General features: G+C 47.0%; 1 protein-coding gene across 1 annotated transcript; it reads left to right on the top strand.

Moving 5' to 3' along the window:
* Window positions 1-5,046: 5,046 nt before the first annotated feature.
* Window positions 5,047-20,501, top strand: LOC140391601 (dynein beta chain, ciliary-like). The gene is made up of 3 exons (XM_072476261.1): window positions 5,047-5,383; window positions 5,783-5,926; window positions 20,159-20,501. Exons 1-3 carry the CDS (start codon window positions 5,147-5,149, stop codon window positions 20,393-20,395), a joined length of 618 nt encoding a protein of 205 aa, XP_072332362.1. The 5' UTR covers window positions 5,047-5,146; the 3' UTR covers window positions 20,396-20,501.
* Window positions 20,502-21,091: the final 590 nt, after the last annotated feature.

Raw genomic sequence — 21,091 nt, 5'->3', positions numbered from 1 at the left:
ATTGGTGAGACATGACTTTCTCCTTACAAAGCCATGCTAACTTTCCCTAACTAGTCCTTGCCTGTCTAGATGCATGTCGATCCTGTCCCTCAGAATACCTTATAACAATTTACCCACTACAGAAGTAAGGCTAACCGGTCTGTAGTTCCCAGACTTATCCCTACAGCCCTTAAACAAGGGCACATTTGCTACCCTCCAATCTTCAGGCATCTGTCCTGTCGCTGTTGATGATTGAAATATCTCAGCTAGGGGGCCGGCAATTTCCTCCCTAACCTCCCACAACATCCTGGGATACATTTCATCAGATCCCGGGGATTTATCTATCTTGATGCGCATTAATACTCCAGCACCTCCTTCTCTGTAATATGTACACTCCTCAAGACATCACTTTTTATTTTCTCAATTTCCCTAACATTATAGCCTTTCTCAACATAAATACTGACGAGAAATATTCATTTAGGACCTCTCCCATCCCTTGTGGATCTGCACATAAATGGCCTTGTTTATCCTTAGGAGACCCTACCCTCTCCCCAGATACCCTTTTGCCCTTTATGTATCTGTAAAAGCTCTTTGGATTTTCCTTTGCCTTATCTGCCAAGGCAATCTCATGTCCCCTTTTTGCCCTCCTGATTTCTCTCTTAACTCTACTCCGACAAGCCCTATACTCTTATCAGTCCATAAGAGGGTGATTTAGGAGACTGGTAACAGCGGGAAAGAAGCTGTTTTTGAATGTTTGTGCGTGTTCTATGACTTTTGTATCTAATGCCTGATGGAAGAAGTTGGAAGAATGAATAAGCCAAGTGGGAGCGATCTTTGATTATGCTGACCGCTTTCCCAAGGCAACGGGAAGTTATAGTGGGTAAATACATGGCAGATGCAGTATAAAGTGGATAAGTATGAAGTTATCCACTTATCATAGATAGAATAGGCAGCATGGTGGCGCAGTGGGTTAGCCCTGTTGCCTCATGGCGCCGAGGTCCCAGGTTCGATCCCGGCTCTGGGTCACTGTCCGTGTGGAGTTTTCACATTCTCCCCGTGTTTGCGTGGGTTTCACCCCCACAACCCAAAGAAGTGCAGGCTAGGTGGATTGGCGATGCTAAATTGCCTCTTAATTGGAAAAAATAAATTGGGTACTCTAAAATATTTTTTTAAATCATAGATAGAATCATAGAATTTACAGTGCAGGAGGCCATTCGGCCCATCGAGTCTGCACTGGTCCTTACAAAGAGCACCCTACTGAAGCCCACGTATCTACCCTATCCCGTAACTCAGTAACCCCGACTTAACATTTTTTGGACATTAAAGGCAATTTAGCATGGACAATCCACCTAACCTGCACATCTTTGGACGGTGGGAGGAAACCAGAGCACCCGGAGGAAATCCACGCAGACACGGGGAGAACATGCAGAATCCGCTTAGACAGTGACCCAGCCGAGAATCGAACCTGGGACCCTGGAGCCGTGAAGCAACTGTGCTAACCACTATGCTACCGTGCTGCCCACTTCGGTGGGAAAAACAAATTGGCAGGTATTATTTAAATATTGATAGACTGGGAAATGTTGATGTATAAAGGGACCTGGGTGTCCTTATGCACCATTGATTGACAGCAAGCATGCAGGTACAGCAAGCATTTAGGAAGGCAAATGGTATGTTGGCCTTCATTGCAAGGGGACTCGAGTACAGGAGCAGAAATGTCTTACTGCTGCTTTACAGGGTATTGGTGAGACCACACCTGCAGTACTGTGTGCAGTTTTGTTCTCCTTGCCTAAAAAATACACTAGTTATAGGAGGAGTGCAACAATGACTAGTGGGGTACCACAGGGATGACAGCATAGTTGCGTGAGGAGAGATTGGTTCAGTTAGATGTATTTACTGGAGTTCAGGAGAATGAGAGGGGATCTCATTGAAACATACAATATTCTAACAGGACTGGACAGACTGGATGCAGGGATGATGGGTGGCACAGTCGTTAGCACTGCTGCCTCACAGCATATGGAACCTGGGTTCAATTCCAGCTTTGGGTCACTGTCTATGTGGAGTTTGTACGTTCTCCCCGTGTCTGCCTGGGTTTCCTGAGGGTGCTCCAGTTTCCTCCCAGAGTCCAAAGATGCACAGGTTAGGTGGATTGGCCATATTAAATTGCCTCTTATTGTCCAAAAGGTTAGATAGGGTTACAGGGCAAGGGTGGGGGAATGGGTCTATGTACGGTTGTCTTTCAGAGGGTCTGTGCAAGCTTGATGGGCTGAATGGCCTCCTTCTGCACTGTAGTGACTCTATTCTATTCTATTTCCCCTGGCTGGGGAGTGGGGGTGGGTGGCGGAGGTTATAGAACAAGGTGCTCACGGTCTCAAGATGTGGGGTAGGCCATATAGGACTGAGATCATTAATTTCTTTACTCAGAGGGTGGCGAACCTGTAGAATTATCTACCACGTAAGGCTGTGGAGGCTGAATATATTTAAGAAAGAAATACATTTCCAGACATTAAAGGCATCAAGGGGTTTGGTGAGAGCAAGAGTATGGCACTGAGATAGTGGATCAGCCATGATCATATTGAATGGCGAAGCAGGCTTGATAGGCTGAATGACCTACTCTTGCTCTTATTTTCTATGGGTTTGGATTCTTCCGCCCCGCCCACCACGGGCGAGATGCGGACAATGGAAAAGTCCTCGGGCGGGAGTCTCCCGTCGCAGGGCAGGCGCGGCAGGAGAATACTGCCCTATGGTTCTAAGACCTATCTATCCAGCAACTCTGTTAATTTTTTAAAATCAGGTTCACATCTCTGCCCAGCAAAGAAACCTCTCTAACCAAAGTCAGAAATGGTATTCTTTGACTGTGGTGCACCAATGTTTCTAATCAGTGCCATTTTTGACAGCTCACCCACATCAGTCACCTTCAACACCCAGTTTAGTGGGTGTTCCCTTGCTTAATTCCATTCTCACCCATCCCATCATAGCCAGGAGGTCATCTCTCCTCCAATCCCACCTTTACATCAAGTCTCCATCGATCTTTCTTTGGTCCTCTTCAATATTTACATGCTATTCCTTGGTAACATCATCTGCCGATACAGGGGCGGCACAATAGCACAGTGCTTAGCACTATTGCTTGACAGCTACAGGTAGGCCACACTTGGGAGTATAGTGTTCAATTCTGGTCGCCACACTACCAGAAGGATGTGGAGGCTTTAGAGGGGGTGCAGAAGAGATTTACCAGGATGTTGGGTATGGAGGGCATTAGCTATGAGGAGGTTCAATAAACTTGTTTTGATCTCACTGGAACAAAGGAGGTTGAGGGGCGACCTGTTAGAGGTCTACAAAATTATGAGAGGCATAGACAGAGTGGATAGTCAGAGACTTTTTCCCAGGGTAGAGGGGTCAATTACTAGGGGGCATAGGTTTAAGGAGCGGGAGGCAAGGTTTAGAGGAGATGTACGAGGTAAATTATTTTTACACAGAGGGTAGTGGGTGCCTGGAACAAGCTGCCGGAGGAGGTGGTGGAAGAAGGGACGATAGTGACGTTTAAGGGGCATCTTGACAAATAAATGAATAGAATGAGAATAGAGGGAAACGGACCCCAGAAGTGTAGAAGATTTTAGTTTAGAAGGGCAGCATGGTCGGTGCAGGCTTGAAGGGCCTGTTCCTGTGCTGTACTTTTCTTTGTTCTTTGGTCCCAGGTTCGATTCCCAGCTTGGGTCACTGTCTGTGCGGAGTCTGCACGTTCTCCCTGTGTCTGCGCGGATTTCCTCTGGGTTCTCCAGTTTCCTCCCACAGTCCAAAGATGTGCAGGTTAGGTGGAATGGCCTTGCTAAATGTGGAAGCGTTGGAAAGCGTGCAGAGGAGATTTACCAGAATGTTGCCTGGTATGGAGGGAAGATCTAATGAGGGAAGGCTGAGGGACTTGAGGCTGTTTTCGTTAGAGAGAAGGTTAAGTGGTGACTTAATTGAGGCATACAAGCTGATCAGAGGATTAGATAGGGTGGACAGTGAGAGCCGTTTTCCTCGGATGGTGATGTCTAGCACGAGGGGACATAGCTTTAAATTGAGGGAAGATATAGGCCTGATGTCAGAGGTAGGTTCTTTACTCAGTAGTAAGGGTGTGGAATGCCCTGCCTGCAACAGTTGTGGACTCGCCAACATTAAGGGCATTCAAATGGTCATTGGATAGACATATGGACGATAAGGGAATAGTGCAGATGGGCTTTAGAGTGGTTTCACAGGCCGGCGCAACATCGAGGGCCGAAGGACCTATACTGCGCTGTAATGTTCTATGTTCTAAATTGCCCTTAGTGTCCAAAAAGGTTAGGGTGGAGGTGTGGACTTAAGTGGGTTCTCTTTCAAACAGCTGGTGCAGACACGATGGGCTGAATGACCTCCTTCTGCACTGTAAATTCTATGATCCACATTTAGGTTGATGGTACTCAGCTCTATTAATACACCACTTCTCTTAATCCGTTTACCATTGTTTGCCTTGAATGTTGCACAATTTCCTCCAGCTAAATACTGGGAAGACTCCAAGATTGTGTCCAGCTCCTACAATGCAGGCTGTGTTCTTACCATTGGTTCTACCCCCGCCCAGCCACTATCCCAGGCTGAAACTTACTGTGTGTGCAACTTTGCCCCTCGTAACCATGAACTGAACTTTTGATTCCACTCAGCTTGCCTGCCTCCATTCTGGGCCAGTCCGTGGACTCCTGAACCAGACCCGTGCCTTTGTCACGTTCATATTTAAATATTTCGATATTACCTAGCTGGCCTCCCATCCTGCAGAGATTTCAGCTCATTCAGAACACTGGCTTGTATTCCAGCCTGCACCAAATCCCGCTCACCCACCATCCTCATCCTCGCTGGTCTATTTTAGATCTTCCGGTGCTGCCGACAGCCCTCCCAGCCCCGAGAAATTCCGTTGACAGCGCCCGGGGGGGCGTGCACGCGGGAAGGGGCAAGTGGCGCACGCGGGGCGGGGCGTGGGGAGGGGAGACCCCGCCCACTTAACGACCTGTTGAGTCCTTCCAATCTCGTTAGTTTAAGTGCGACGGGAATTAGGAAATAGTTGCTCGCATTTACATTACGGAGAATCACTAAACAAAAACTGCTAACTTAAACTTTTCACTTATCTGTGTTTGTCTCCCCTTTTATCAAGGCCGATGCAATGTCTGAAGAGAGAGTTGGTACGAATGCTCCCACACCCAGTGCTCGTGCTGAAGACGAGCGAATACATTTTATAAAAGAGCAGGTGTTTAGATCGTTAAAAGTCAAATCTGAAAGGTGGAATAAATTCATCGCGCTGGATGAGAACAAAAAACTGCTGCTGGACTTTCTTGATGAAAGGCAGCCGGGAAAGCTGCTATTTACTGGAGCGGGAGGAGCTTTGCATGTCGACCAACAGGTACAGGGCGGGGCACTGGACTAAAAGCGTATCGCACTTGTATAAATGTTTAAATTGTGGGGCATAGGACATTTTAAATGTTAGTTTGAAGTGTCAACTTTTAACCCGATTCCCCCCCCCCCCCCCCCCCATTTAAAGAAAAATCAGGAAGGAGAAATTGATTTTTATTGATTCAGCACCCAGAAGAAAACGAGGACCTTTTTATCAGACGAAACCCAAGCTGAAAAACTTATGTTAAAGGCTCCTAGTTATGAAGGCGACTTATCAATCGTTATGTGCTGTTCAATAAATGGAATTCAAAAATAAGCTTGACCTTTTATGTGGTGATCTTAAAATGTGTGAAAAGTAGAATAAGCTTTTTTTTATGACTAATGTAATAATTTTCCGATTTTTCTGCAGCTGTCCTTCCCACCAAAAAGCAAAATGCTTTATATTTTCAAAAACTGCAGTGGAAGATTGTCAAATAATGACCAAAAAAATGAACTGATGCTTGGAGAGATCTTACAACACCCAGTGGAACACCTCACCATTTTAATCAATGAGGTAAAGCAACCCATAAACACATAGCAGATTGGGATAGTCTATTCTTTTTTAAGAAACAATTGTAAAGTTTCCATTGGTGACTAGGAGCTCTCAATCAGACTGATTTCCTTCAGTCACATTTTTGCCATTGTGGATAGCACAATTGCTTCACAGCTCCAGGGTCCCAGGTTCGATTCCGGCTTGGGTCACTGTCTGTGCTGAGTCTGCACATCCTCCCCGTGTGTGCGTAGGTTTCCTCCGGGTGCTCCGGTTTCCTCCCACAGTCCAAAAATGTGCAGGTTAGGTGGATTGGCTATGCTAAATTGCCCTTAGTGTCCAAAATTGCCCATAGTGTTGGGTGGGGTTGATGGGTTATGGGGATAGGGTGGAGGTGTGGACCTTGGGTAGGTTGTTCTTTCCAAGAGCCGGTGCAGACTCGATGGGCCGAATGGCCTCCTTCTGCACTGTAAATTCTATGAATTTGATAATCGTGGCTGGCACAACCTGAACAATCTACATAACAGATAAAGACCTTGGTCATCCAGTCTGTAAACACAAAATGTAAACACCCATTCCCATCTGAAACCATATGATCTTCTGGGAGAGGTAAAAACCAGATTAAAATACATTCCAATCTGTGGGGGAAAGAACTGTGGAAATTCTTCAATCCATCTAGGTAATCAAAACCAACTCTACCTTCGTAACTAGTGATGTCTACCCCAACCAGAAATAAGTCCAGCTCACACTTGGAACAGTATAGCGAGTCAGCATCCACTGCACGAAATAGCAGCCTGTTCCATGAGTTCACTATTTCCTGACCTTTAACCTTGATTTGGCCTTGTGCCGCTTCAAATTATGGCTCCTGTCCCCCATAAACTATTTAATTGAAACAAATTGTCAAGCCTTATCTCTTCACCACCTTATAAACTTTAATCTGATCACCCCCATCTCTACGATTCTCTGAAGTGTAAACTCCCATCTATTTTAGCCTAGATTGGGAATTAGTCTAATGACCCTCTGCATCTTTTCCAAAGGCGTAATGTCACCCAAAACTGGAAATAATATTCCAGGTGAGGCCTGACCAAGGTCATGTACAAAGACATAATAGCATGACTTGTCTTAACATAATTGTCATAAGAATGCACCCCACTACCTTATTTTCTCTAGCTATCGGTTCACAATGTTGCTCATGTACCTTTTAGTAATGTATATTTTAGAATGCCAGATCTCTCCTCCACCTTTAATACCTGAAGGAATGTTGAACATTAGCTGAGCTCACAGGCTTAATACTGCACTTCTCCAAGTTAAATCTCATTTGCCAGTCATGACCCCAATCTCTCAACACTTAAAATCTGCCAGAAACAGATGTACAATGTATAAACCCCTAAGACTTAAGCAGATATCAATGTTTTCTGCAAACTTGTTGATACTGCCTACAACACCTACCTCCAAATCAATGGTTGTAGTTTTTTAACATAAGCTTACACAGTCTGTTCCGTTTCCTTTCCAATTCTAATGATCCCAAAGGACTTTCATAAGGTGTTTGACAAAGTCCCGCATAAGAGATCATTGTGCAAAATTAAAGCGCATGGGATTGGGAGAAATGTGTTGAGGTGGATAGAAAACTGGTTGGCAGAGAAGAAACAAAGAGTAGGGATTAATGGGTCCTTTTCAAATTGGCAGGCAGTAACTAGTGGGGTACCACCAGGATTGGTGCTGGGACCCCAGCTATTCACAATATATATTAATGATTTAGATGATGAGGGAACAAAATGTAACCTCTCAAAGTTTGCAGATGATACCATGTTAGGTGGAAGGGTGAATTGTGATGAGGATGCACGCATCCTATAACAAGATCTGGACAGGTTGGGCGAGTGGGCAAATCAATGGCAGATGGAATATAATTTGGATAAGTGTGAGGTTATTCACTTTGGAAACAAAAACAGGAAGGCAGATTACTACCTGAATTGTTGTAAATTGGGAGAGAGGAGTGTGCAGCGGGACCTGGGTGTGCTTGTGCCCCAGTCGCTGAAGGTAAGCATGCAGGTGCAGCAGGCTAATGGTATGTTGGCCTTCATTGCCGGAGGTTTCGAGTATAGAAGCAAGGATGTGTTGCTGCAATTGTACAATGTCTTGGTGAGGCCACACCTGGAGTATTGTGTGGGTCCCCTTCTCTGAGGAAGGATGTTAGGACGTTCTTGCTCTCGAGGGAATGCAGTGAAGGTTTACCAGACTGATTTCAGGGATGGCGGAACTGTCATATGAGAAGAGGTTGACTAGGTTGGGATTGTTCTTGCTGGAGTTCAGAAGAATGAAGGGGGATCTCATCGAGACTTTTAAAATTTTAATTGGACTAGACGGGGTAGATGCAGGGAAGATGTTACCAATGACTGGTGTGTCCAGAACCAGGGGTCACAGTCTGAGGATTCAGGATAAACCATTTCGGACAGCTATAAGGAGACATTTCTTCACCCAAAGAGTGGTGAGCCTGTGGAATTCATTACCACAGGAAGTAGTTGATGCTAAAACATTGAATATATTCAAGAGCCAGCTAGATATAGCACTTGGGGAGAATGGGATCAAAGGCTATGGTGAGGAAGCAGGATTAGGCTGTTGAGTTGGATGATCAGCCATGATCGTGATGAATGGCGGAGCAGGCTCGAAGGGCCAAAAGGCCTCTTCCTGCTTCTATGTATCTATGTCTACCTTATTTGCTTTTTTAAAGTTTTCGAAATGTATCCCATCAGGGAGCAGCAAGCATAACTCCATGGAATTTTGTCATATGCTGTCATGAAGCTCTGCAATGCGAGTGAATGATTACTTATATTGCTGATCTAAATAGTCTTGGTGTTGTAACCCTTTGTGGGGTGTATTTGGAGTATATGATGTGTGCCTTTAAACTTATGTACTCAGTGTTGTGTTTAAATATAATGTGGTCTCCACATGAAATAAACTTGACCTTTGTCAATGTTTTACCATTTTGTAATACAGCTGAATAATTCACATATTGGGTAAAAGTAGTGATAATGTCAGCTTCAATATCAAAATGAACTGATACCAGCTTAAATATGAGAACTTTTACAAGGCATTCTTAAAACACATAAAGGTTGATATGTTGAACAAGCCGAGCTACTTCAATGTCATTCATTTGTCAAAAGGAATGATCAGATATAAGATTGCATTGCAAAGTAATTTAATATGACTCCTCAAATAACAAGTGAATAATTTATATTGTGCCTAACAACAGGCTTCTTTTAACAGTTCAATCTTACACAGAGTACTTGCGGGACGATACATCAGAATTTTTTTTTTCTAATTCCATATCTTGTGCTAATTGTTTTTTTAAAAGTACATATTACTAATAGCAAATGCAGAAATTTCAGGTTAGATAGATTAAAGAACATGACATCAAGGATAGTAATATCAATTACTTCTGTTTTACTTTATTCCTCTATATTCCTTTATTAAATAAAGATGTAACTGGAGAAATGGTGTAGCAGTTCAGTTTCATGGGGTACCTTTGAATCAGATGATCTGTACAAAACTGACAAGATTTATTAAAGGGCTGGGCCAGTGTCATTGCTGGAAGAATAACTATAATTTTGGAGGAATTGTTTGAACTATTATGAAAAAGAGATGGGGAGGAAGATAGAAACAATGAAGCAGCTGAAAATGAAACCGGATGGTCAAAGGGTGTTGTAGCCATCTGGGATGGCCACTTCCACAATACAAAATGGATGTTTGCAAAGACTGTAGGGAACTATGGACAATGGTAAGAAAGCAGGCAAGCACAGAGCCTGTATGCATATTGGAGGCGGAGCTCCCAGACAAGACTGAAACTGTAGGTCTATTAGCATATTGATGGCCCATCCCCAGGAACAAAGGAAAGACACTCCAGCAACCGATCTAGCTCCAGACATCGCGGCGCCAGTTCCCCAAACCGAAAGCGTAAACAAAGCAAGGCCAACAGCCACATAGGACACGCCCAGCCGTCAGGGCACCCACCCCTTTATTGGTCATGATCAATACGAGTGATCAAGATACGGCCCAATTAATTGGGGCCAAGTTCAAGGCCTGCCCAAAAGCGTGCGAAACCCCTTCGGTTATAAGAAGAGAATCGCTCTCTTGGAATCGTCTCTCAAAGCGGAGAGACCCTTCCACCAGCCACACTAGAAGCAAGTAAGTCCAAGGTCAACGCTCGCTACCAGACGGATGACCTTAGCTGTTCTCTTGTACCACATCGACCCCAGCAGCCTCAGACCCGAACAACAGCCATTGTTCCTCTGACTGAGTGGGCACCCGAAGCGAAGTATTAGCGTTAGAGATAGTTTAGTTTGTAGTACTTTGTGCATGAGTAGATATTACTGTGCGTGTAAATAAATAGTATTGACTTTGAACTAACTAACCTGGTGTATCGGCTCTTTGATCCGTATTCGGGTTTGAACCTTGTGGCGGTATTGAAAGATACCTGGCAACTCTAAAGCAAACGTAATTAGGATTAAGGAAGGCGACCATATTGACCGGCATATTTAGAACCAAATAAAGAAAGCAACAGTGTAGGAGAGATAATAAAAAAAACACAGGAAAGTTTTAAAAACAAACATCTTTGAGATGTAGACAGCTGTGGTAAGATGTATTTATTGCCCATCCCCAGTTGACTAGAGGTGGAGTAAGCATTACTCTTAAACTGCTGTTGCCCTGGTGCTGTTGGGAAATGAATTCCAGGATTTGGACTAGGTAGTAATGAAGGAACAGCAATAACTATCCAAGCCAGGTTGGTATGTCACTTGAAGCCGGTCGTCGTTGGTGGAAGTTATATAAGTGGAAAGTACTGCACAAGCAAGCTTAATAAGTTGCTACAGTGCATCTTGTAGATAATACATTTGGCAACCACAGTAGGTTAAATCATAGAATTTACAGTGCAGAAGTAGGCCATTCGGCCCATCGAGTCTGCACCAGCTCTTGGAAAGAGCATCCTACCCAAGCCCACACCCCCACCCAACACTAAGGGCAATTTTGGACACTAAAGGCAATTTAGCATGGCCAATCCACCTAACCTGCACATCTTTGGAGTGTGGGAGGAACCCGGAGCACCCGGAGGAAACCCACGCACACACGAGGAGAACGTGCAGACTCCGCACAGACAGCGACCCAAGCCGGGAATCGAACCTGGGACTCTGGAGCTGTGAAGTAATTGTGCTAACCACTATGCTACCGTGCATGTTAAGGTGGATATTGAGCTAAGAGGCACTGTTCAAATGAACTGCTTTGATAATTTTCAACAGGGGCTGTTTAGCACAGGGCTAAATCGCTGGCTTTGAAAGCAGACCAAGGCAGGCCAGCAGCACGGTTCAATTCCCGTAACAGCCTCCCCGAACAGGCGCTGGAATGTGGCGACTAGGGGCTTTTCACAGTAACTTCATTTGAAGCCTACTTGTGACAATAAGCGATTTTCATTTCATTTCAACTTCTTGCATGTTGCAGTGACTCCAGATGAACCGTGAGTTCCATCACAATCCACACAGTCTTCATTGCGTCCCCGTACTGGAGGGAGTGAATGTTTAAGTTGGTGGATAGGGTGCTAATCAAACAGGCTGCTTGTTCCGGATGGTGTCGAGCTTCTTGTGTATTGTTGGAGCCACACTCCAGGAAAGTGGAGAGGGCAACCTGCTGGAGGCTGGCATGAAACATATTTGCATCCCACTAGTGGGATACAGATGAAGACCTGACCAATCATGCCCGATTCTCTGCGGCGACAGTGGGAAAACACACCAGTGAGAAACGTGCCGGGACAATATGGTGTGTAGATGCTGGGACACACCTGAACAATGTGTGAGGCTGTCTCTGGAATTCAGGATAGAAGCCTGGTTCCTGGGGAAATTTGGTGGACAAACCTAACTCATTTACTTGTGCTTAAAAATATTTTTACTAAGGCACTTGTATAAACATTAAATACAAACCATCACAAGAGAAAGAACAAACAGAAATCTCCATAATAAATAAATATCTGCCTTCCTCATTAACCCCCACCCCCTGCTGATACCTCAAATTTCCTTGAAAAAGTCAATGAACAGCTTCCATCTCTGGGCAAACCCATCAACTGACCCTCTCAAGATGAACTTCATTTTCTCCAAACATAGGAACTCCGCCAGGTCGCTCACCCACACCCCTGGCTTTAGTGGCCCCGAATCCCTCCACTCCAGCAAAATCCGTCTCCAGGCTACCAGGGAGGCGAAGACCAAAACATCAGCCTCTCTCGCCCCCTGGACTCCCAGGTCTTTCGACACACTAAATATCGCCACTTCTGGACTTGGGGCCACCTTCACCTTCAGCACCTTGGATATTATGTCAGCGAACCCCTGCCAGAATCCCTTCAGTTTTGGTCATGCCCAAAACATGTGGACATGGTTCGTGGGCCTCCCTGTGCTCCATCCACACCTGTGCTCCAACCCCTCAAAGAACCTACTCATCCTGGCTACGGTGATATGCACCCTATGAACCACCTTAAACTGTTTATTAAAGTTTTTTAACACTATTTTTCACCCTTACAAACAATAAACCCCCCCTCTCGTAACAAAATAGCAAGAAATCGCACATAGCAAGATATATACATGGTAAAACGATATGTTACATAGCTTTGTACACTGGCTCTCTCCCGTACGTGCCAGTTTCCCAAATCCTTCATGTGTTCTCTTGCTCAACACCCCCCCCCCCCCCCTCTCACAGGACGTCCCGTCCCGTCTCTTTCTCTCCCCCCCCCCCCCCAGGTTGCTGCTGCTGCTGACCGACCTTCCTCTAACGCTCCGCGAGATAGTCTAGGAACGGTTGCCACCGCCTGTAGAACCCCTGCGCAGACCCTCTCAAGGCAAACTCGTTTATCCAGGCCTCCACGCTGGGGGGGCTTCGCCTCCTTCCAAATTAGCAAGATCCTTCGCCAGGCTACTAGGGACGCAAAGGCCAGAATACTGGCCTCTTTCGCCTCCTGCACTCCCGGCTCATCCACTACTCCAAATATTGCTAGCCCCCAGCTTGGCTTGACCCGGACTTTCACCACCTGAGATATTGCTCCCGCCACTCCTCTCCAGAACCACTCCAGTGCCGGGCATGACCAAAACATATGGACATGGTTCGCTGGACTCCCTGAGCACCTTCCACATCTGTCCTTTACTCCAAAGAACCTACTCAACCTCGCCCCCGTCACGTGAACCACCTTAAATTGTATCAGGCTGAGCCTGGCACACGAGGAGGAGGAGGAATTAACCCTACCTAGGGCATCAGCCCATAACCCCTCCTCAATCTCCTCCCCCAGCTCCTCCTCCCATTTACCCTTCAGCTCCTCTACCAGTGCTTCCCCCTCTGCTTTCATCTCCTGGTATATTGCCGACACCTTGCCCTCCCCGACCCATACACCCGAAATCACCCTGTCTTGAATTTCCTGTGCCGGGAGCAACGGGAACTCCCTCACCTGCCGCCTCACAAACGCCCTCACCTGCATGTATCTAAAAGCATTTCCCGGGGGTATCTCAAACTTCTCCTCCAGTGCCCCTAGGCTCGCAAACGTCCCATCAATGAACAGGTCCCCCATTCTTCTAATCCCTGCCCGATTCCAGCTCTGAAACCCCCCGTCCATCCTCCCCGGGACAAACCGGTGGTTACCCCTGATCGGGGACCACACCGAGGCTCCCATTGCACCCCTGTGCCGTCTCCACTAGCCCCAGATCCTTAGCGTTGCCGCCACCACCGGGCTCGTGGTATACTTTGATGGCGAGAGCGGCAGCGGTGCCGTCACCAGTGGCCCAGGCTCGTTCCTGTACAGGACGCCATCTCCACCCTCTTCCATGCCGCTCCCTCTCCCTCCATCACCCACTTGCGGATCATCGCCACATTTGCTGCCCAGTAGTAGCTCCCTAGGTTCGGCAGCGCCAACCCTCCTCGGTCCCTACTGCATTCCAGAAACCCTCTCCTTGCCCTCGGGGTCCTATTCGCCCACACAAACCCCATAATACTCCTGCATACTCTCTTTTAAAAAAAGGCCTTGGTGATCACGATGGGAAGGCACTGAAACACAAAAAGAAACCTTGGAAGGACCATCGTTTTGACCGACTGCACTCTACCCGCTAGCGAGAGCGGTAACATGTCCCATCTTTTGAAGTCCTCCTCCATCTGCTCCACCAACCTCGTCAGATTCAGTTTATGTAGGGCCCCCCAACTCCTGGCTATCTGGATCCCCAGGTACCGAAAGCTCCCCTCCGCCCTCCTCAGCGGTAGATCGCCTATCCCCCTTTCTTGGTCTCCTGCCTATACTACAAAAAGCTCACTCTTCCCTACATTGAGCTTATAGCCCGAAAAATCCCCAAACACCCTTAGAGTCTGCATAACCTCCACCATCCCCTCCACTGGATCCGCCACATACAGCAACAGGTCATCCGCATAAAGCGACAACCGATGCTCTTCTCCCCCTCGGACCACCCCCCTCCATTTCCTAGACTCCCTCAATGACATGGCCAAGGGTTCGATCGCCAATGCAAACGACAGGGGGCACCCCTGCCTCGTCCCACGGTACAGCCGAAAGTACTCCGACCTCCGCCGATTCGTCACCCCACTCGCCACCGGTGCTCCTCCACTCTCACCGCCAGGCCCAAGATATCGTCCTCATTCTCACTGACTCTTTTCTGCACCTCCTGGATCTTTACCTCGTGTGCCTTCTCGGTCATCCCTAGTCCTTCAATCACCGACAACATAGGCACCAGCATCTCCTTCCGCAGCTCCTCGAAGCAACGCTTGATGAACTGCAGCTCCGGCCCACACTCCGCTTTGTCCCCGGCCGCCACCATTTTGCTTTTCTTCCCTCGCTTCTCCCGCTGCTCCAATGCCGCTTTTTTGGCCGTTTCACTTCTGGTATGGTCCATAAAAGTTGAAGGGGGTCCTCGCTCTTCCCTTCCCCACGGGTCGTCTTAAAAAAATTTCCATTGGGGCTCCTCTAAAGAGCCCGAATGTCCGTGATAGCGGGAGCTGCAGAATCGTGCGGCTTAGCTCCGCAAAGCCGCAACCAGAAGTCAACCACCTTAAACTGGATAAGGCCTTGCGCACAATGAAGATGCATGCACCCTCCTCCCAGTCTCCATTCCCCGTCCTCTCTTCTCCCATTTCCTCTTGAATTCTCCTATCGGGGTTCCGTCAATTAACTCCTTGTAAATCTTGGACACCTTCACCTTTCCCTCCCCCACTCCTCTTCGACACCACCTGTAATCCCGGGGGCGGCAGATCGGGAAAAGACTGCACCTGCTTCCTCATATAGTACTGTACCTGTAAATATCGGAACCCGTTCCCACTGAGCAGCTCATATTCCTCCTGTTATGGGCCAGGGTTTAGTGAAAGTGTATCATGGAGTTCACCTGATCCACGACTTTTACTCGATTGTGGTATGGGGAGCACACGGCCCACTCTACAGGTGTGGTACAGCAGAAATCGAAAAGCATTTTTTAAAGCAAACCAATGTTTATTCTATGAACTCAAGTTAACCTTTTTAAAACATACAGTGAACATCTTAGTAACTATTAATTCAAATACAACCCCCAAAGAATACAACACTAAATAATCCTTACTTTCCTTTTAACATCCATAAGACTTTTAACAAAAACCCCCCCACAACTTTTAACAGAAGCACATCAGGTTTAAATTTACTACTGAGAACAGTTATCACTCTGAATTCACCAAGTGATCAAGAGATAGTCTTTACATGGCAGAGGGAACAACATTACACCTTCTGTGGGCCTCCGAGTAGGTATTCCGGGAGCCCAGTGGTGCAGTCCACGGTGAAGATATGGAATCAGCTGAGGAGGCATTTTAGGGTGGAAGGGATGTTGGTGCTTACGCCGCTGTGCGAGAATCATGGGTTTGAGCGGGGGGGGGGGGGGGGGTGATGGATAGTGTATACAGGGGGTAGAAGGAAGTGGGGCTGGTCAAGGTGAGGGATTTGTATTTGGAGGAAGGGTTCGCCAGTCTGGAGGAGCTAAGGGAGAGGGTAGAGCTGCCATGGGGTAGTGTGTTCAGGTATCTAAAGGTTAGGGACTTTGCACAAAAGGTCTGGAAGTGTTTCCCTAGATTGCCGGGATACACCCTGCCGGAGTGACTGCTGCTTCTGGATGTGGAAGGGGAGGGAAGAATTGGGGATATATATAAGTGGCTGGGGGAGCAGGAAGGCGAGCGGGTGGTGAAGATCAAGGAGAAATGGGAAGCGGAGTTGGGAATGGAGATCAATTGGGGAGTATGGAGTGAGGCACTGTGAAGGGTAAACGGGACCTCCTCTTGTGCAAGGATGAGCCTGATACAGTTTAAGGTGGTGCACAGGGTGCATATGACTCAGGCGAGAATGAGTGGGTTCTTTCAGGGGGTAGCAGATGAGTGGGAGAGGTGTGGGCGGGGGCCAGCGAATCATGCAAATTGTTTTGGGGTTGTAAAAAATTGGGAAGATTCTGGGCAGGAGTGTTCGTGGTCTTAGCCAGGATAGTGGAGGAGGGAGTGGACCCAGACCCTTTGGTGGCAATATTTGGGGTTTCAGAGAAGCTGGAGCACATGGAGAGGAGAAAGGCCGATGTCATGGCCTTCACCTCTCTGATTGCACGGCGACGAATATTGCTGGAGTGGCGGTCAGCATCACCACCGGGGGTAGCAGCATGGTTGGGTGAACTGTACGACTTCCTGCGGTTAGAGAAGATAAAGTATGAGTTAAGGGGCTCTGCAGGGAAGTTCGAGAAGAGGTGGGGGATGTTTATGACAGTGTTTGAGGAGCTGGTGGGGGGAGGGGGGGTGAAAAAGGAGGAAATCTGTACAAATGTATAGTTGATTGTTGGGAAGAATGTTTCCCGGGTGTTTATTTGCTGTAACTTACTTTGATTCCACTTCTACCGGCTCAGCGTGGACCTCAAAGGGCCCCTCCCCTCCACCGACCGCAACACAAACTTTCTGAACGTGATTGATGCGTACTCCCGGTTCCCTTTCGCCATCCCATGCCCCGATATGACTTCTGCCACGGTAATCAAAGCCCTGCACAGCATCTTCACTATGTTCGGTTTCCCCACCTATATCCACAGTGATCGGGGATCCTCTTTCATGAGCCATGAGCGTCAGTTCCTGCTCAGGGTATCGCCTCGAGCAGCTACAACCCCGGGGAAACGGGCAGGTGGAGAGGGAGAACAGGACTGTCTGGAAAGCTGTCCTGCTGGCCCTGCGGTCTAAAAATCTCCCGGTCTCCCGCCGGCAGGAGGTCCTCCCCAACGCGCTCCACTCCATCCGTTTGTTCCTCTGCACCGCGACAAATGAGACTCCTCACGAACGTGTGTTTGCCTTTCCCAGGAAGTCCGCCTCCAGGGTCTCGCTCCCAACATGGCTGACAGTTCCTGGACCTGTCCTCCTCCAGAAGCATGTGTGAACTCATAAGTCGGACCCCTTGGTCGAAAAAGTCCACCTCTTACATGCAAACCCGCAGTATGCCTACGTGGCACACCCCGATGGGTGCCAAGGCACAGTCTCCCTCCGGGACCTGGCACCCGGGGGATCCCCCCGACCTGACACCGCTGCCCCCCCCCCCCGGTTGCCTCAATCACCCCTGCACCACTCACCCTCCCTCCAGCGAACCTCACTGCAGCCCCCACCCCAGCAGGATCCGTCTTTCCACTGGTTCCACTCAGGGGTGTGACAAAGACGAGGACAACACGCTCCCGGAGTCGCAGGTGACCAAGCCGGCGCCCACATCACCACCAGGAGTGAGGTGATTGCAGATGAGGGTCAAGGCCCACGACAGACTTAAGTTGTAACATTTTCCACCACCCCACCAGTTTCCTTTTTTAACAGTCAGGGGGCCTGGCATTGCTGAACCTGATATTTTATTCCTGGACAGCTAATGTAGCGAAGGTGTTGGGTTGGTATAGAAATCAGATGGCTACGGGGTGCAGAGAGAATCAAGGTCATGTAGGGGGTTTGGTGGGGCATTAGTGACGACCTCGCTCTCTTTCTCATCAACAAAGTATTTATCAAATCCAGTGGTTGTTTCCACTCTGAAGATATGGAGACAATTTCGCCAACATTTTAAACTGGGGTCAGTGTGAAGCTGGCTCTCATTTGTGCGAACCATTTGTTCGAGTCTGTGAGATTAGATGCCACGTTTGGGGGTGGTAAAGGAAAGGGCTGGAGAGAATGGGCAATTTGTTCCTGGAGGGTCGGTTTGCCAGGCTAGAGGAAATGACGGAAAAGTCTAATGGAGAAGGTCCTTTCACTTGCGGTGTCAGAGGAAGGGGGCATTTGTCCGGTATTTGTGGATGGATTTTATCGGAAGATCCAGTGGGGAGGGCGGGGATAGGTGGGAGAAGGGGTTGAGGCCTATATTGGATGATGAGGTGTGGAGTGAGGCCCTTCGCAGGGTGCATTCCACGTCCTCTTGATCCAACTTCAGGTCGTTTTTAGGGCGCATCTGACCAACTCCAGAATGAGTCGCTTCTTAGGCGTGGAGGATAGGTGCGAGCGCTGTTCAGGAGAGCTGCTAACTAAGCACACATGTTCTGGTTTTGTTCCAAGCTGGTGAATTTTTGGGTCTCCTTTAGCAGCATGTCAACGGTTCAGAAGATTGAGCTGGAGCACTGTCCTTTCGTACCAAATTAGGGGTGTCAGACTCGCCGGAGCTGCAGACGGGCACGGGAGCTGATGTCCTGGTCTTCGCCTCGCTGATTGGCCGGAAGCGAGTACTGCTCGGGTGGTGGACTCCCAACTCCACCCCAGTGCCTCGGTGTGGCTGGAGGATCTGATGGAGTTCTTATACCTTGAGAAAGTGAAGTACACATTGAGGGGAGCAATCGAGGGGTTCTATCGGGGATCACAGCTTTTTATTGTTTATTTCAAGGAATTGGCCACTGTTAGTTGTTAAGGGGTGGGGTGGGGGAAGAGGGGATTTTAGGTTTCGTGAGAGGTTTGTTTTTTTTTGTTTTCTATGGTTGATGTGTGGAAATTAGTTTACATTTTCTAATTTGTATTTTATAAATTGAAAAATGTTAATTAAAATACTTTAAAAAAACCCTGGACCCTGTAAGACCATCAGCAGTGGGTGGGGAACATCGGCAGGTGGACCTTCCAGATTAGGTGCCCTGGAGGGTGTTCATCTTCCAGCCTCAATGTTCTCGAAGATCCAACTTCATTTTCAGACGATCCACTTTCTTCAGTGGTGGGTCAGCGATGTTCAGAGCCCTATCAATATGGCGCCTGCCATCAGGCCTGCCCCACCATGGAATACAGTGCAAAACACCAGGTTGCACAATTAATGAAGTTGGTGCCGAAGATTTGGCGTGTTTTCCCACCGCCCTCCACAATGGTAAATGCTCTACGTTCCCGCCCTGTCACGGGACTTAGTCCCAGGATGGGAGAATTCCACCTTGTTCTTTATTACAGATTTATTCAATTAAATGAATTTAAATTCCCCCAGCCGCTGGAGTGGGATTTGAACTTGTGTATCCAGACCATTAATCCAGACCACTGGCTACTCGTCTCAATTTTGCCATTTCCAACCTTGTTACAGAGAAGGTCATTGATGAAGTATCTGAAATTTTTTGAGCCTTGTGGTGTTCCGGTATCTTGGTGCTATGATAATTGGCTATGTCTACCACAACAATCTTTGTGTACACCATGTATAAAGGCAGTCCCTGGGTCATTTTGCAGTTTGCCCCTATTGACTAGGTCTCCATGGCGCCACACTTGGTTGAACGCTGCCTTATATTGTTTGCAGTTACTCTTGCCTTCCCTCTATAATGCAGCTCTAAAGTTTTCATATTTGACTCAAGGCTACAATTAAGGTCCAATGCTGAGTGGCCCTAGAGAACCTGAACTATACAAACATGTTATTGGTGAATAGATTTTATGTAATGGCACCATTGATTGTTTATGACATCATTTTAGTTAACATTGAGATGAGACTGCTTAGATTATGGGTCAGCCATACCTGTACAATTTTCCTGTGTGCCGGGTAGATTTCCAAATCATGTCTGCGTTGGGAAAACTTGGCTCAAAGACTAATTGATTTGTTTTGTTCTGCAGGTCTTGAACACCACAGCCAGACTCATAGCTTCTGTTATGTCCAGTGTGCTCAGCTACTGTGTAATGTTACATGTTTGTTTAATGTTGAACACTACTTCCTTTTACTTTGTACCATTTTACCATTCTCTTATTTTATATTGTTTTAGCTTACTTAAGTAATTCATGTCTTTCTAGGTTCTGGTTCCTATTTTGTCCAATACAAATAATCATTTGGGGTGGCCACAGGCTGTATGTCATGATGTCAGAAAATATATCGAAATAATAAAAAGCAAGATATTTGATGTTCATGGCCAAATGGAAGGAAAAACTATTTTGCCATTACCTCTGATCCCTGAAAGTATCTTTGAAAACCAAGAAATGGAAATTCAAGCCAAGTATGTTCTTTTACATCTGATACTTGCTTATCCATAGGCATTCATAAGCATGAGAGGTAATCTTATCTTGAAACACATAAGATGCTGAGGGGACTTGACAGGATGGATTTCGAAAGGATGTTTCCCTTGTGGGAGAGCCGAGAAATGGGGGACACAGTTTAAAAAGATGGGATCTCCCATTTAAGACAGAGATCAGGAGAATATTTTTCTCAAGAGAATCTTCAGAGAACATTGGAGGTGGGATCATTGAATATTTTTAAGGTACATGGAGGTAGATTTTTGACTAACAAGGGAGTAAAAGGTTTCCTGGTGTAGCTCGGAATGTAGCGTTGAGGCCACAATCAAATCAACCATGACTTTATTGAGCTTTATTGGTTCAAGCGGTTGATAGGCCTCCACCTGTCCCTAATTTGTTGGTACATAGGCAAGTTGAAAAATAATTTTGGAATGCACTATTAGTGAGTTTGATAACTTGTATAAAATGAGCAAAATACTGCAGATTCAGGAATCCGGAACAAGAACAGAGGATGTTAGAAAAACTCGGCAGATCTGCCAGCACATATCGGGAGAGAAACAGAGTTAACGTTTCGAGTCAGAGACCCTTTTTATTAATCTGCAATTAGCATTTTTACTTTGTGCAACACCTCAAAGAATATATCCAAAATTAAAATTGTAATTGCATATTACATATTAATATTATTCAACTTTTTGCACATTCTCCCCAACTGCGTGG

Source organism: Scyliorhinus torazame, chromosome 2 (genome assembly GCF_047496885.1).
Source record: "Scyliorhinus torazame isolate Kashiwa2021f chromosome 2, sScyTor2.1, whole genome shotgun sequence".
Taxonomy (NCBI): domain Eukaryota; kingdom Metazoa; phylum Chordata; class Chondrichthyes; order Carcharhiniformes; family Scyliorhinidae; genus Scyliorhinus; species Scyliorhinus torazame.
Note: the sequence above shows the minus strand (reverse complement) of the source record. Positions and strands in the feature narration are given on the sequence as shown.